At 42.2% G+C, this 16,721-nt stretch overlaps 1 protein-coding gene across 2 annotated transcripts in view; it reads left to right on the top strand.

Annotated features, from left to right (window-relative positions):
* LOC148027178 (uncharacterized) overlaps positions 1-13,586 on the top strand; it is an 86,073-nt gene extending 72,487 nt beyond the window's left edge. For both annotated transcript variants that reach the window (XM_087691727.1, XM_087691726.1), the window contains exon 4: positions 12,183-13,586. In XM_087691727.1, the coding sequence (XP_087547853.1) occupies positions 12,183-13,100 (918 nt within the window). In that variant the 3' untranslated portion in view covers positions 13,101-13,586. The remainder of the gene's footprint in view (positions 1-12,182) is intronic.
* Positions 13,587-16,721: the final 3,135 nt, after the last annotated feature.

Genomic DNA, 16,721 nt, shown 5'->3' with positions numbered 1-16,721 from the left:
TTTGTCTAGCTTCCTGACTGTGTACAAGCTCTTGCTAAATTTCAAATTCAGCACCTTGCTGAATATTCAGATCAGCTGTGGGCTGATTTTCTGCATTACCCAATGGAGCAGCTGGCTGAACATTAAGTTCACTTGTTGAAGCTCCAACTGTATCATCGAAAGAAATGGGCAATATTCCTTGAAATACATCATTGGCAGCTTGATATGTGTCATAACCAGAAGGGATAATTCTGATTTTTCATCGAAAAGCACATCCCTACTGATAGATACCTTTTTAGAGACATGATCATAAAACCTATATCCTTTGCTCTCATTGGTGTACCCCACAAAAATGCATTTGACAGCCTTGTTATCCAACTTCTTCCTGAGTACCTTGGGAATCTGTGCATATGCAAGACACCCAAAAGTACGAAAATGCCCAACAGAAGGTTTCCGGCTCTTTCAAGCCTCAAAAGGCATGACATTCTTTAATGCCTTGGTAGGGCACCTATTCAAAGACATGGCAAGTACACATAGCTACTTGCATCCAAAAGCTGTGTGGGGGGAAACGAAAAATGATGCATTTTCCCTAAAATACATTCCTCGCATATGTGCTTAGGAGGTCTCTCCAAGAGAGAAAAACCATCAAGCATTTGTGTACACTGCATAAGCATCAAGCTATCATAGTTTACATGTCCCATGCGAGCATGTCATAATTCCGCCTGTGACATAGTAGGAGTAAGAGTGAACGCTAGATAGATTGATTGATCAATTGATGAAAAAGCATCCAACTCATATAACCCATGATATAAAGTGCCAGTCAAAACCAAAGTCATGTGTTGCTTATCTCTCACCATGCATTTGTCATCATCAAATGTGACCTGCAAACCACACCTTGCCAAAGAATAAATAGATAACAAATTCTTCTTTACGCTTGAAATAAACAAGGCATCCTACAAGCGAAGGATAGAGCCATCGATGACTGTCAACACAATCTCCACAATGCTTCTAACAGAGTATGATGCATTGTTGGCACATCGTACAGACTTGCCAATCGGGGCTACAATAACAGAAGCAAACAAATCTCTGCAAGTTGTGATGTGCTTGGAAGCACCACTATATAAAAAAACCATGTACTTGCATCTGTAGTGGAGCTAAATGCTCTATCCAAGAAGAGTCATAATTACGTGTGTAAAAACAATAGTCCCTATTTGCAACAAAGGACGCAGACTTAGTAGCAGTGGAAGGTGTATCAGAAACATACATCCTTGACTCCTCCTTCTTCTCCTTGGCTATGAGCTTTCTACATTCAGTGATGTAGTGCCCTGGCTTCTTGCAATAGTGGCACTTGCTCTTCTTGGCTTGCGTGTCCCCTTGTTTCTTGCTACCCTGTGAAGTACTTGAAGTCCTAGAGCTTTGCGGAGCATTCTTTGCTTGGCTGCCCTTGCCCTTCTGCCTTGCTATAAAAGCCTGCTTAAGGGGCTATAATATCCATACCATTGTTCTTTTGTGTTTGCTCTTCCTCTAAGAGCAAACTGACCAATTGAAGGAAAGTAAGTGGCTGTGGGAAAATCTTGATGGTGAGGTTTAAGGCCGTATGAAAGGCCAAGTAAGAGGGGGGCAATGAATTCAAGGTAGTAGATATCAACTGCGCATCTGAGTAATACTCATCTATATTCATAAGCTACTCATGCAAGTCTTGGATTTTATTTTGATAATCCTGCATAGAATCACCCTCATCAGAGGTGGCGGGATATAGGATTGCTGGAGGTGCAGCCTATAGGAGGTTTGGGGCAACCGTGCACAGGACTGGAGCAGGTGGGCAAGGGGCTGGAGGTTGGTGGATGTAGGTTTGGTCCGCTTGGTAGTGGTGATGCAGGCAGAGGCCCTGCTTAGGAGTAGAGGCGCTGTTGGAGGCTGTCTTGGTGTTGTTGGTGGTAGGCTTGGCGCGGCTAATGGCAAACCTTTTGCAGACGGACGAACTGGAGCTGCTGGTGGCGAATCGAGTTGGATTGGCTGAGGAGCTCAGTTGGAGATAGTGGCCTCTAACTGAGCTGAGTTGAGAGCTAGCTCTGATACCAAATGTGAGAGAAAGAAGAGATTGAAGCTCAGTTGAGAGTACAATTGACAGTGTAGAGTGTGAGAGCATGACACCTAATGCAATAATTTGGAGTGTGTGGTGCAACTACAAAGTACAACCCTTAAACCTTAGGGTTGTAAGAGGGTGTTCACACCCAAAGAGTGTGAAACACTAATATAGGCACATAAAATAAAAGAAGTAAATCTGGGGCAAAAAACCTCTTGTATGGAGAGTAAAAAGTGCCCCAGTGTCCTATTGAAGATCACCAACACTCTTTGTGAGCGTAGGCGTGAGTGACGAGTCGAACCCAACATATATTATCAAAAACCTAAAGTGGTACACTTTGTCTTTATACCTGCACGTTAAGTGTTGTGCTCTCACTCTCTTCCTCACTCTCTCTCTCACTGTGTATACCTCTGCTGTACTTTGTCTCGATCCTCGTGCACATTTGTCTTCAAAATATAACAATGCTAGAGTAGCTGATTACTAGATGTTTGAGGATATAAATAGGAGTGTGCACTAGACCTAGTCATGTATGGTAGGAGGTATAGTAGGTTCTATAGGAGTTGCCATAGTCTGTAAAGAGGAGATAGAGCATGTAGTTTAGGTGGTTACTTGAGGTGAGGAGGCATGCTTTATATGAATCTAGATCCCAACAAGGAGATTGAGGGACATCTGCCTACTAGCAGCATGCTATTTTTCGCCAGCCACCTCACGATATACTACACAAAGAGACTTAGCATACTTGCCTCTTTACACAAATATCATGAAGTTCTCTAACCTTGGAGATATCCTTCTAGTAGAAGATTTCAATGACAGAATGGGTGACATGCAAGTTCTATGATAGGGTGGATCTTATATATCAAGAGATTACCATCAAGGGCATAGACCTCATGATAAGGGCCCTATGTACTAGGGGATTGTCATTGAGGGCATGGGCCTCATGAGTCTCTCAAAGGACACAACAACTAGCAAAACTTATGAAGAGCATTTCCTTACACTAGGTAGTGCACAACTTGGCTTTGATGACATCCTCTCAAGGTGGCCACTATGTAGTCTCTACAAATGCTATCCATTTTGTCATGACGGTAGTATTGTGGATTAATTGGTGGGTTGCTTCTCCTTTAAACCTAACATAGATTATTTTCCTATCTCACAAACTCCTTATTGGTGTCTCAAAAAATCATAGATACATGTTTTTCTCCACTTCATGTTAGATGAGCAACTGACAAAAGTTTGTGGTTTAGCCTATGGGGCATAGAAACTTTGTAGCATTTTGAGTTTTGAGGCTGTTTGAACAAGATAATTAAGGTTTAATGTGTAATGCACCTTTTTTAAGCTAAAGTTACACTCTCAAGCCCAAAACTAGAACTAGGAGGGACTTCAAACGCAGCTCACCCCATTTTATCCCAAGAGGTTCCGCCCAAAGCAACTAGGGTATCAGTGAATGAGTGCACATTGGCTGCCCAAGAACCTGCAAAGACTACAAAGGTAATGTTTATCTTCCCTTTGGAGTCCAAAGGGCCACCCCAAAGGGGCCAAGGCATCAAGCAAAGGGTGCACATTGGCTGCCCAATGGCGTAGCAAGACCCACAAAGGCAATGCAAAATCACTTTCTCTCTTCTTATTTAATAAATAAAAAATGAATTTGTGTCCATGGGGAAAGGGAATGATTGGTGAAGGTTATCTTTCCTCGAGAGTCCAAAGGGCCACCCCAAAGAGGCCAAGGCATCAAGCAAAAGATGTGTCAGCTGCCCAATGGCCTACCAAGACCTATAAAGGTGATGTAAGACCACTTTAAACTTCTTCTTTTCTTATCTTAAGAGTTAGGGTACGATAAGGGGGTGTTCACATCCGTATAACTTTATACATGGAGACGAAGGGACTTTACGTCCAACAAACTCCCACTTAAAGTCCCGAAGTAACTCCCACTAATTGGATACAATGCTCATGTTGAGCCTTTGCAAGACTCTTAGTAAGAACATCTGCAGGGTTATCTTGGGTTTTGATCTTAGTTAGTGTGACAAGACCATTAACAAGACCATCATCCAAGACTTGTCAAATGAAGTGATATTGCATATCTATGTGTTTGGTATATGCATGGAACATGGCATTCTTAGCTAGACGTAGTGCACTCTGGCTATCACAACCAAGCATTGGAGTATGTGAAGAAAGACCAAAATCCTTGACCAGACGGCCAAGCCGAATAGCATCCTTAGAAGCTTTGGTGGCTGAAATATATTCAGCCTCTGTAGTACTTAGTGCCACAATTTTCTGTAACCTTGAACACCAAGAGATAGCCCCACCAGCCAAAGTAAAAACATACCCACTGGTAGATTTCCTAGTGTCAAGATCTCTTGCCATATTTCAATCATAGAATCCATGCAACTCTAGTGTACCCTTTCCATAGCATATACACTTCTCTTGTGTATGTTTCAAATATTTGAAGATACATTTCATTGCTTCCCATTGTGGCTTGCTAGGGTTAGACATGAATCTACTAACAACTCTCACTGCATGAGCAATGTCAGGGCGAGTTGCAACCATAGCATACATCAAAGATCCATAAGCTGATGCATAAGGTATGCCCTTTATAGCACTAGTAACTTTATCATCCTTTGGGCAATCAGCTTTGCTAAACTTTATATGTGGCGGTAAAGGCACACCAAGAGGCTTAGCATCAGCTCGATTAAACTTGTCAAGTACTTTGCAATCTACTTGTCCTGTGAGAGAAACAACAAATGCTGCCCTCTATCTCTTTTAATGCGCATGCCCAAAATGTGTTTAGCTGCCCCTAAATCTTTCAGTGAGAAGACTAAACTTAGATGTTTTTTAAGAGCATTCAAAGTACTCTTATGCTTTCTTGCAATGAGCATGTCATCCACATATAAGACCAGCACAATAAGGCTTCCATCATCAGCCTTATTAGTGTATAAGCAATGATCTGCATGACTGTGTTTAAACCCATGGTTGAGCATGGAGGTATCAAACTTTTTGTACCAGTGTCTAAGGGCTTGTTTTAGACCATATAAGTTGCATTTCAGCTTATAGACCAAATGCTCTTTTCTGGGAATAGCAAAACCTCCGGGTTGTTTCATGTACAACTCTTCATCCAGTCACCATGAAGAAAAGCAGTGTTCACATCCATCCGATCTAACTCTAAATCCAAGGATGCGGTGAGAGCAAACAAAACACGGAGCATAGTCATCTTCACCATTGGTGAGAAAACCTCTTGGAAATCTATGCCTTCCTTCTGTGTATAGCCCTTATCAACCAACCGTGCCATGTACTTGGGCTTCCCATCAATACATTTTACCTTGTAAACCCATTTGTTAGCATAGTACCCCGAAACAATATTTTTGGGTTGCCGAAATGGACCGGCCATTTTGGACCGAAATGAAAATGGTAGACTGGTGTTTCGGTACCTTGCGGTCTGAAACGGGCAGCATATAGTGGCTTATCCAAGAAAAAAATGTGGGCGTTGTATCCAAATCGCGATCATCTCAATGCTTCTCAGTTCTATAGGCTGCACTGAGTACTCCAACTCTCGAGCCGCCGCCGCCGCCGTCGCTGTCTCCTCCTCCTCTTCTTTTTTTTTTTTTTTACCATTAGCTAATCATGGCGCTAGATCCATATTGGAGGCATGTCACTCCAATCAAGGGATACAAGGGCTTCGGCGGATCAAAGAAGTGGTAGTGCAACTATTATGCATTGGAGAAATCGGGAAGCATAATGTGCGTGAAAGACCAGTTGATATGCGTTTCCAACAAAGATATCAGGCCTTGCGTAAATGTGTTGGCTGAAGTAATGGTAAGTCTCTATCTTTGGCATCAAAAGCGTACGGGGATTGAGCTAGAAAAGGATGAATCCTCTCATCCAATACCACATCGGGTTAATGAAGCACAAGTGGGGCAAGGAGAGGCTAGTGGGCTTAGTGGCGCTAGCTAAATTGGAGGTACCAATGGTCCATTAAAAAAAAGTGCATCCATATCCGTATCGGATTCAAGTGCAAAAAGGATCACGTTGCCATCTTCTAGTGGTGGTGGGTAAACATGCTCCTTGCATGGTACAAGTGTCCACGTAGAATTTCAAAGGCAGGCAATTGTGGAGGCAACTAGGAAACTCACATGCTTATTTATTTGGTGTGCTATCCCTTTCAATATGGCCACTATATATCAATGAAAGAAGATAATCAAGTTAGTGAGCCACATAGGGTGTGAGTGGGAAGGTCTATCTGCGGATGCATTGCACACATGGAAGCTTTGAAAGAAGAAAGCATATATAGAGGCTCAATTAGAGTCCTTAAAGGAGACATGGGCGAAATATAGATGCATAATATTATGCGATGGATGATCAAATATCCGTCAAAGACATGTTTACAATGTTTCGGTGTCTTTATGTAAAGGTATCATGTTCATCAAGGCCATTGATGCCTCTGTCTCGGATCTTACCATCACACGAGCTTTCATTTGGAAGCACATGCGATAGGTCATCATGGATGTAGGAGTCGAAAATGTGATGTAGGCGGTGACAGATAATGGAAGCAATTGTGTGTCTATGGAATATATGCTTAAGGAGGAGTTTTTTAGCATAGTATGTACTATGGACTCCATATGCATCCCATTGCCTTGACTTGCTTATTGAAGATGTTGAACAAATATCTTGGGTGGATGACATTTTCAAGACGGCAACAAGCATTGTAAGATTTGTGAAGAAGAGGCCATCCCTCACAAGCATGTTTCGAGCCAATAGCACACTTGAGCTATAGAAACCCTCTGCTACTAGATTTGTTTATATGTTTATTGTATTGGAGAGGTTGATACGGGTCCATCTAAATTTGATATGAACCATTGAATGCGAGGAATGGCTCACATGGATTGAGAGAGAGTCTCGAAAGGCTCTTGCTTTTAGATACAATATTTTAAATGAGAGTTGATAGGTTGAGGCAGAGGCATTAGTGAAAAGTCTCACTCCTATTGCTATATTTACACATCATTGATATGGAGGGGAGTGCTTTGGATCTTTATACGAGTATCTGGGTAAAATTGGTAGGGCCTTGCTTTGCAATAGCTTTTTATTCCAAGATAAGTAAGTTACTGTTTAACTTTTACATATGTAATGATTTAGTGTTAACGACTCATTGATGATTATTCTAACTTATTTTATATATGATCCATCATCCTTCGCTCTCAAGGGTTGATGAGATTCATGCTATGTGAAATGCACAATGAGATTAGTTTTATAAACCAATCCATGTTGCTGCATATATCTTGCATCTCCTTTGGCACAATGAGAAGATGTACACTAGTGAAGAGTTGGAGGAGGGCTTCATGGAGTACACGAGGCATCTCATAGGGGGTGATCTAGATATAATGAGGAGAGTAGAGAATGATTTATTAGCATTATGTAATTATTATTCTTATTTTGGCCAGTCTAGAGCTAGGCTTCGAGAGACAACTTCGGCTTGTCTCTTAGTGGGAGAAATATGGTAATTGTGGACGTTGGTATGTGACTGATGACTTTTATGTTTTGAATCTTGATAATCTATTGTATTATGCAACCTAGGTAACAAATTCCATAATGTATTGTCTACTTAAATGTTGATTTTATGGCTTACCTATTCACAATTACCTAAGCTCAGTCTCTTAAATTTGAATAGAAACATATTGCCATTCCTGTCCTCTTACAAGATTGGAGTTTAGGGTCGGGTGAGAGGAACTAAAGTATATGGGTCCTCTTCCACGCCAAAAAGAGAAACAAGATCACAATTGCCCAGTTTTGGAGTATTTAGTGTTTTGCCATTGCAATCTCTAGCCTCTTGAAAGGACTGCTCTATCCCTTGAGCCTTTACAAGTAAATTGGTAATGAATAGTATTATGTATTATTAACTTTTTAACATTGATACTTGTCATTGCTTGGACTTGAGATTGTAATTTTTAATATGTAATATTTATGAACATTAAACATGTTGAATTTTCTCTCATATATTTGTCTCGTTCACCTTTGGAGGTGAACGTCGACAAGATTGATATAGAGAAGGTATATGACATCCCAGAGATACCATAGAGGAGTGGGAAACTACTCCATGCTCTACGAGGAGCTATTGACACCGGTGCATGAGATTTGTGCACAGAGAAGGGCTAGAGCCACTACAACAATCGAGGGCCACATGTGTCGTGCATTAGAGATAGAGTTCGAGGTTGAGGCTGAGGCTGCTTCATCATCTTCTCGATCACGATCCTTAGGGTCGGATGAGCAGATGATATACGGATCCTCGAAGTTAGGATGAGTTATGACTCATGATACTCGGGAGTCAGTTTAGCATTGCAAACTGCAGTTGCCAATTGTTCACTGATGTTGATATTTATTACTTAATAGTTATTAGTATCTAGTGTTCAATACTCACTGGACTTTGAAGTTTGGACAAATTATTCACATGACATAGTTATATGTATCATTGTATATTGATTTTACTTATTATGCATCTTGATTGTACTATTCTTGATGTTAGTCTTTATTGCTCTTTAGATCATAGATGATTCATGAGTCATAAATTATAATTCATTTTGTTGTCTTAAGTTTTGAAAACTAAGTCTTAGTTGTGTTAAGCTGTCTTAAGTTTTAACCATTGAGTCTTGACTCTTCACTCATGAATTGTGATATATGTAATGAATCATGATTTCAATCATATGACATGAAGACTTAAAGTTTCATATAAAATTTGGATACATTTGTTATAGACATTGATATATTTACATACCCACATAATACCGTATTTATTTTAGCGTACAATCCGAAACGTCATTTCCATGTTTTCAAAATTTGGTCGAAACTCCGTCTTTTTCCATTTTTGTTTCTCTTGTTTTCGAAACTCCTCCGTACTATGATGCATATGCATCTCAAATACTATGAGAAAGTGATCAAAGAGAACATAGCCCTACAAAACGCTGATTTTCAAAACCTTCGGTTAAAAGGAATCATCATGTATAATGTAGAGCTGATCCAAGTGGCTCTAGGTTTCGAGGTTTTGTGTCAAATCGAAGGTGTAGCCATGGTCTAGGAGAGATAACCAAGATCATAGATTCTATTTCAAAACTGCTAAAGCAAAGGTGTTCTAGTCTTGGCTTTTCGGGCCATCCATGAGACCATGTCTGGAAGTTGAATGCGATGGGTCAACACACGTATTAAAATCACCCATGATAAATTAGGTCTTCCAAAGGAGAGGCATGCTTTCAACTGGGGCCATAACTCGCGACGACTAGAAACATCATTAGGAGCACAGAGACCCATCAACCATAGCAGTTCCCCTCATAAGTAATTTCCACATCATTATGAATCTGCCGGATACATCTCTCCTAATCCCTCACTACTAGTTGATATTTCTTTGTGACAATTAGCAGTACACCAAAATGAGTTCTTGTTAAAACACCGACATAGAAAAGCTTGAACCCATGATAGTGTAGGATTCTCCTTGCTTCTTTGTGACTCTTATGCTTTGTTACACACAAAACATGCCAAGCATTAGAGTGCAAGGTTTACCACATAGCATATTGCTTGCCATGTGAACGAATACATGGAACATTCCATGTAGCAATTCTCATGTGAGATGGGAGATGAAGAATGGTGTTGCAGTTGCCTGCTGCAACTTTATTCGGCCAAACAACAAGAACATCCTCAATTAGAAAATCTGCCAATACAGCGAAGGCATTTGTTCCATTACCACGTGCTTTAGAAGTCGAGGACTGATCCACATCCATTGTACTTTGCCTCTCTTGTCTCTTCTTTGGTTTCAGTAAATTCTGCCATAAAGTGCCCAATTTTTTGCAATTGAAGCAATGTCTTGCGAAGGCTTCCCATTCGAGGTAGAAGTGCAAAGTGTACATACCAAGGGAATTCACTTGTAGCCAAGTGGGATGCTTGCGAGAGGTATTCCAAAGCATGCATATTTTATTTCTATTGATTGCTAAGTATTGGGGGGTATCAACACTTCACCAGCCAAGCCATGGCATGGAGCAAAAGGGACCAATACATGGCTGGGCAACCCTCCACTTCCACCCAAAGTGGACATTCTTGCTGTAGCAGTTTTGTAAAGTTTACCATTCGCTGCCATGGAACAACATGCACCGGTTTACGATCATAAAATAATGATAGCTTACTTAAAAGCATATCCCGCCGATGAGGGGATCGGAGCAAGACCTCATAAAATCCCCTTGTGCCCACAAAGATATCCTCCACATTGTCCTCTTGCATGATGGTCATTACCCATGCAAAGACATGGTAGGAATTTTGGCAGTAAAGAAAAAGATGACTGCTTTTTCATGGGGGAGGAAAACGAACACAACACCTTTTTGTATCCACAGAAGTAATGATGGCATCACTTTCTTCAAACTCATTGCAAGTATCTTGATTATGTTGCACATACTCCCCAAGCAATGTGTTGTCAAATTCCCAAAGATGCTCCCAATCCAAGTCGTGGGAGTCATCTGACTGGTCACTGCCCTATTGCTTGAGCATAGGACAAAGTGTGACCCATCTCTAAAGTGCAAGGCAATATTTGTGATTCCCCACAAGGCAATGCATTTGTCCCTTCCACTGGGGAGGCCTCAACAAATTCGGAACGCTTGACACGGGGCTCAGCATGTTCCATGTGAGAATTCGGGACCATTTCATCCTCATCCATGTGTGGCTGCAAGGCATCTACCATTGCATTATTGAAAGTGTTACTCAACTCAGCCATAGGGGAGCAGACGTTTTTTGCCTGATGCTGAAATGCTCTGCTGCCCTAGCCTGTGCACAGGGATGAAGAACAAGGGTGCACACAGGAACACACAAACAGGGTTTCTCAGCAGGTGTTTCTCCCTCTCTCTCTCTCCCCCTGCAGAAACAGAGCAGTGCTGCGCACAGGGCAACTGATTACCCAAATCTGTTTGCTGTGTTCTGTCCAGGGGCAGCACCTATATGCAAGGTAGCGCAGCACTGCCTGCCTTAAACAACCCTGAGACTGTAGCCACAAGCCCTGTGCAAAGGTAGGGTTTGTGCCAGATGTAGCACGTCTCTGTCCGCCTGCTTAGACCAGGTAACGCAGCAGTCTAAAACCCTAACTGTGTGGCATGCAGCAGTCCAGTGAATCTGGTGCAGTAGATTCTCAGGCAGTCTCTGGTGATGATCAGGTTCAGGACAGGCAACCAGCAGAATAAAAGACGGGCAGAATCTTGTGACCAGTAGTGCATGCACACACACACACACACACACTCTCTCTCTCTCTCTCTCTCTCTCTCTCTCTCTCTCTCTGCAACGGATTGTCACTGCTGCAGCCCAGTCCTGCAAGAGGGCAAGGCGGCTAGCTGACGGGCAGGGAAACGGAGAGAAAGGGGGTGCAGATCAGGTTGTGAATGCTCAGGTCTGGTCGGCAGTGATGGGGGGCCAGCGCACAGGCGACATCCCCCCCCCCAAGCTCCCTCCCCCCCCCCCCCCCCCCCCCCTTTTTGCTCTACCTCCACATTTTCATACCTGAAGTTTTACCTCCACATTTTCATACCTGAAGTTTTGTGTAATATTTGACTAAATGGTATTTGTGCATTGATACATCAAAAAGCAGATGTATGGTTTTAATGCATTAATCCAAAATTCATGCTCCTCGTTTCCTAAATTGGCCGAAACTCCAAAACTACATTGTTTGCCATTCCTGTTTCCCCCATTCTTGAAACTCAGTGGAACTACGCAAAGTAAATAGCTGTATCAACACATAATCAAGCGGATCAATATTCTGAACTTGAAAGACTTCTAATTGGGACAGACATTCTTTCTGTAGTCAGGAGATCATCACAACTTAAACTAAGTCTGAAATTGTTGTGGTCACAGCCCTTTCTTCAGGAGTTATGTCAGGAGGGCTAGAGTCTTCTTGTGCACTTAGATGTTGATTCATTCAGCTTTGTGCATTTGTTGCCTTGGGTACATACAAGGATCAAGAGGTTATGGTTAAAACAATCAAATCATGAAGTTGTGTGCTATGATCAGTCCATAGAGTTGTTGGTTGTGCTCCTTATACTTAGTGAGGATGCTAACCAAGAATTAAAGCTGCCAGAACTTGACATCTTGTCATGTTTGTATGATGATGTTTCAGGCCTTGACATGTACGTACGAGCACAATAGGTCTCATGTGTTGGCAACTAAGAAACCTGTTGGTGAAGCAAATGCACCTGCTGGCCATGAATGTCATGTGGCATCGAATTGCAGTCCGGTTAGCTTCAGAAATGAGCAACTACTCCCAGTAAGAGTAAAGGCCCAAACCTTTTTGCCTGGTCAAAACAAAATCTGTCAACAGCAGGATCCATATATTGCAGCTATTGTCAACAACAAAAGAAAGAGATCTGATCTAAACATGCCTGCAGAAGACAAGGACAATAAAGCTGTCAACCAACATGGAAAGGAGGATTTTCTGCCAGAGAAATGCCCTCAGTTGAGTGAGCTAAATCAAGCTGATGGTTTACACAACGAACAGCAGGGAGCCACCAAGTCACATAGCAAACTGTTTGACACAGTGCCAAAAGATGTTGCAGTTTCAGCGCAAACTAGGGATGAGGCTGTCTCAATACAAGTTGGAAAAGGTCCAACTAGGCTACCTATCAGGTCCCAGGTGTGGTTACAGAGGTGGCACCAGAACATACAAATACCGAAACGTATGCAGAGGTTTACATCTGGAGTAGAACAAGAAAAGCGAGTTCCTCTTTATCATTCTAAAGACCGTTATAGGCCATTTCATGGGGCAACCAAGCTCAGTGGGAACAGTTGCTTGATGCAATTCACTGAAAAAGAGCAGGGCTATGATACATTTCGTTCTGCGAAAGTCCTTCCTAGTGCTGCAGCCATGGCCATTGTAGGGACTGCAGCCAGACAATTCGGCTCTCTGCAGCCTGAACGGAGGGGGTCTTTTGCATCCTGGTCAGGATTTGGAACACTTTCTGCTGGAAAGCCAGAGTCAAAGATGAAAGGGAAGGCGCAGGACATCTTGCAAAAGGCTGGTGGAACGTCCTTTGAATAGACAGAAATCGCCCATCGCAAATCCTGCATTGGCACGAGATAAAAGGGAAGACTAAACATGCCAGTGGATGAGTCACAGCTGAATTTCCTGCCCTTGTGACGTTGTAACTTCACATTGGTCACGACGCTTTCCAAACATGCACATTTACTCTATAATGGTGACCATGGCAAAGTATTTGTGAAGAATAATGGCTAACCATCAGTGCACCGCAAACCATGGTAAAGTAGCAAAATAAGTCTCTATCATGCTAATGAGCGAGTCCCTGTTGTGTCATTTGAAATCATATATAAAGACCCTGAAGTTTCATACCATCTGCGCAGAAATTCATGTTTTAGCTGCAATGGCAGGTGTACTTTCTGCTGTGGTACTTCTGCAATATATCCTATATCACTGGTGTGACTGTTGTAGCTTTTGAAACATGATTTGCATGTGCTTGACAAGATACAGTTCGAGAGCTTAACTGACATGAGGAAGCTCAACTCTTTTCTGTCATATAAGTGAAGTATAGTACTATAATAACTAAACTAATAATTAAAAACATTTTGGTTAACTTACTAATAACCCAAATATATAATCTCCAGTATAACTAAATACTTAGATATACCAAGTAAAGTAGTTAATTCTAGCTTTATTTTGATTAAACTAATTAATAAACTACTATAAGTTACTTACCTATCTTAATTACAATGACTAACTATTTTAATTCAATATTGAATTAATAAATGATTATAACTATTATAAATTAATTACTTGTTTTAATTAATGATTAATTAATTAAACTAAATAAATGCTTAATAAAATATTATGATATACCTATCGAACACAACGAACACAACAAAACACTATTGAATACAATTGATTGCCTTTTCTCTCGCCCCCTTTCCCTTTCTATAGCCATTGTGCAATTAGATTTGGAAGTAGCTTTATATTAAGTAGAACACCATGGTTGAATCCATCTAAGTCCTCTTGGTGTGTGTGTGTGTCTCTCTCTCTCATAGCCTACTGTGTAATTAGATTTGGAAGCGGCCTACAATTAAGCAAAACACCACGGTTAGACTACCATACCTAGTTGCTCGTGATGACATCGTACTAAATGGTCACTTGTGTACCACAGTAGTGTACTAGGTAAAATGATTATTCTTTGTTGTATTATTTTTGTACTTCATGGATGCATCATTATTATGGTTGTATTATTTTTTTGAGAGGAGCTCACTCTTGCGTACATTGTATTGTCATCCGCAACTGTATTTATCACATTTGCAACAATTGTTTTGTGGATTGTGTAGACGGAAATGTAATTAGAATAATGTAGGCTAGGTCTATTTAGGTCAAGGCATAAGCGTGCTTCAAGGATTATTCTGGCCTAGATCGTACATAGTAGGTAGGTCGCCCAAAAGGTGGTGTAAATCCTAATTCACAATTGTGGAATTCCTAAAACACAAGATGGGCGCAAACCTTATAACACAAATGGGGTAGCATCCTAGACAAGTGTCCTAACCCTAACCTTAATCTTCGCACTTGAATTTTGATATTCCGGAGAGAGAATCAATAGATGGGGCTTCCATCAACATCATGAAAGACCATGGCTCAAAGGACGATTGCTATGAGGAGGGAGGGAAAGGCCAATCACTTTTACCATCAAGCTCAATACATTGAGGAATGAGAAGATTATGTGCACAAAAGGCTATAATAGTAGCTAGGCAAGGCAAGTTGTAGCAGAATGCATAGTATGGAGAATGATGTTGTTTGTGTGTCCATCATTCCATGAGTTTGTTGCTTTAATTATTATTTTCAATTAAGCTTTAAGCTTAGAAATAACATGCCATCAAGGAATGATGGGATTGTTTGATTTACTAAGTATTGAATTGCGTGCAATATGGATTTGAGGGTTCATCAATTTGAGTGTGGCAAACATGAGTGATTGCACCCACCTTCGGCAGCCACTGGCAGAAGATGGGGGACCGAGGTAGTTTTAGACGGTGCCTTTTCGAGCTTGGGGGCAATGGGCTTTTTTGAGTTGCGACACCCTCCGTTGGCGAGCCTGGTTTCTCATGCCGATCGGAGCGTCACCCTTTTGGCCAACCGCACTCGATTGCTTATAGCCACTCGACTACATACCACTTTTGATCCCTGTGACATACTACTTTTGATCCCTGTGATCCTGTTTAGTGTTGCTCATCCCGTTACTCCAAGTCTCCTAACTGAGCGTTGGTCGTGTCTTCCAAGTCTTGGGCAGCAACATCAATGCTGTACCTTCCACAACGTTGGCTATTCCATGGCAGACAGCGTTGTGATGGCAATCTCGAAGCCTCGGGCTGAGGGGACTGTTAAACCATCTCGTCAGTTGCCCTGGCACTCGACCACAAGTGCCCCATCATTTGACGTGGCTGTTGTCGCCGCAAGTGGTGGTGGAGTCTAGGTTGCGCATGTCGTCGAGTCAATCCCATTGTCAAGCCATCAACCCGTAGCATGCCACTAGGGTGGACTCCATATCCCATGGCTCATCACTGATCAGTCCAAGTAGTCGGGTCGGCTCCACCTATCATGGAGTCTGTAGTAATATGTCAAGAAGTCCTCCCCCGTGCACCTCTTCGTGAAGTGTTCAACCTTCATAGCCGAGACCTCCATGGCCATGATCGAGTCGCCTCATCGTGTAGTCCAGTGGCATCTAGTCAGCATGGTCGAGCCCATCTTCAAATCCATCGTCGAGTGGTCCTAGCATCTCCATGGTCGAGTCGCTTTGTGACGACGTCGAGTCCTTGCTACCCAGTCTCAGGGTGCCAGATTTGATGAACTTCCACACACGTGCCGCTCCAGACAACCACCCATAGTGGAGCTCGAAGCCTTTGAAAGTGTGTGCAGTGGAAACATTTTGACTCAGTATTGGGCTGTGACCTCTCACCTTTAGGATGGTGCCGCTCAGCATCGTCAACCAATCGCTCGTTATTCTGTGCAGCGAGCTTTTGCATGGAACCAAGGGGGGGTTGTCTTGATCGGCAGCTCCCTCAAACTGAGTGTCTGCCTTAGAAACACGGACTCTTCAATTCCTTGGGCTGTAGGGAAGCACAAGCCCATTCGTCATCATCAAGTCAGGTTGCCTTGTCGTCAAGCCGCCATGCCATCATTTAGAGTAGAGTCTGAGCCCACTGTTTCTGTAGGCGAGTCCTCCATCCCTGGTCGAGTCCACCACTCCCTTATTTGCTTTTGTCGAGTCCATCTGGATAGCCGTCGTCAAGTCTCACCTTGCAATGTAGTTCGTCGTCGAGCTCGCCCAGCCTCTCATCGATTCATTACAGTCATGTGGTCGAGTCAATCACGCGTAGGCATGTAGTCGAGTAGGATAGGATAGCTACATAGGTTTCAATCATAAGATTAATCACATAGGTCGCAAACACACATGTACTAGTCATCAGTGACGGACTAGGTTAGTACTCACAAGCGTAACTAGGTTAGTCGCATAGGTTAAACATACCCTAAGTTAGTTGCACTAATCAAAGGTAGTCATGTACATGTTAGGTGTCCTCCACTAGAGTAGAAGCTCACTTTGTGGTAAGTTAATCCATAGGTTAAGGTCAGCGCACATAGCTACATTAACAACATGCACTACGTTAGCTCGTGAAA

The sequence above is a fragment of the Lygodium microphyllum genome, chromosome 13 (genome assembly GCF_053477565.2).
Source record: "Lygodium microphyllum isolate KBCC chromosome 13, Lygodium_microphyllum_v1.1.10, whole genome shotgun sequence".
Taxonomy (NCBI): Eukaryota; Viridiplantae; Streptophyta; class Polypodiopsida; order Schizaeales; family Lygodiaceae; genus Lygodium; species Lygodium microphyllum.
The sequence above is the reverse complement of the archived record's forward strand: the minus strand, read 5'-3'. Positions and strand labels throughout refer to the sequence as shown.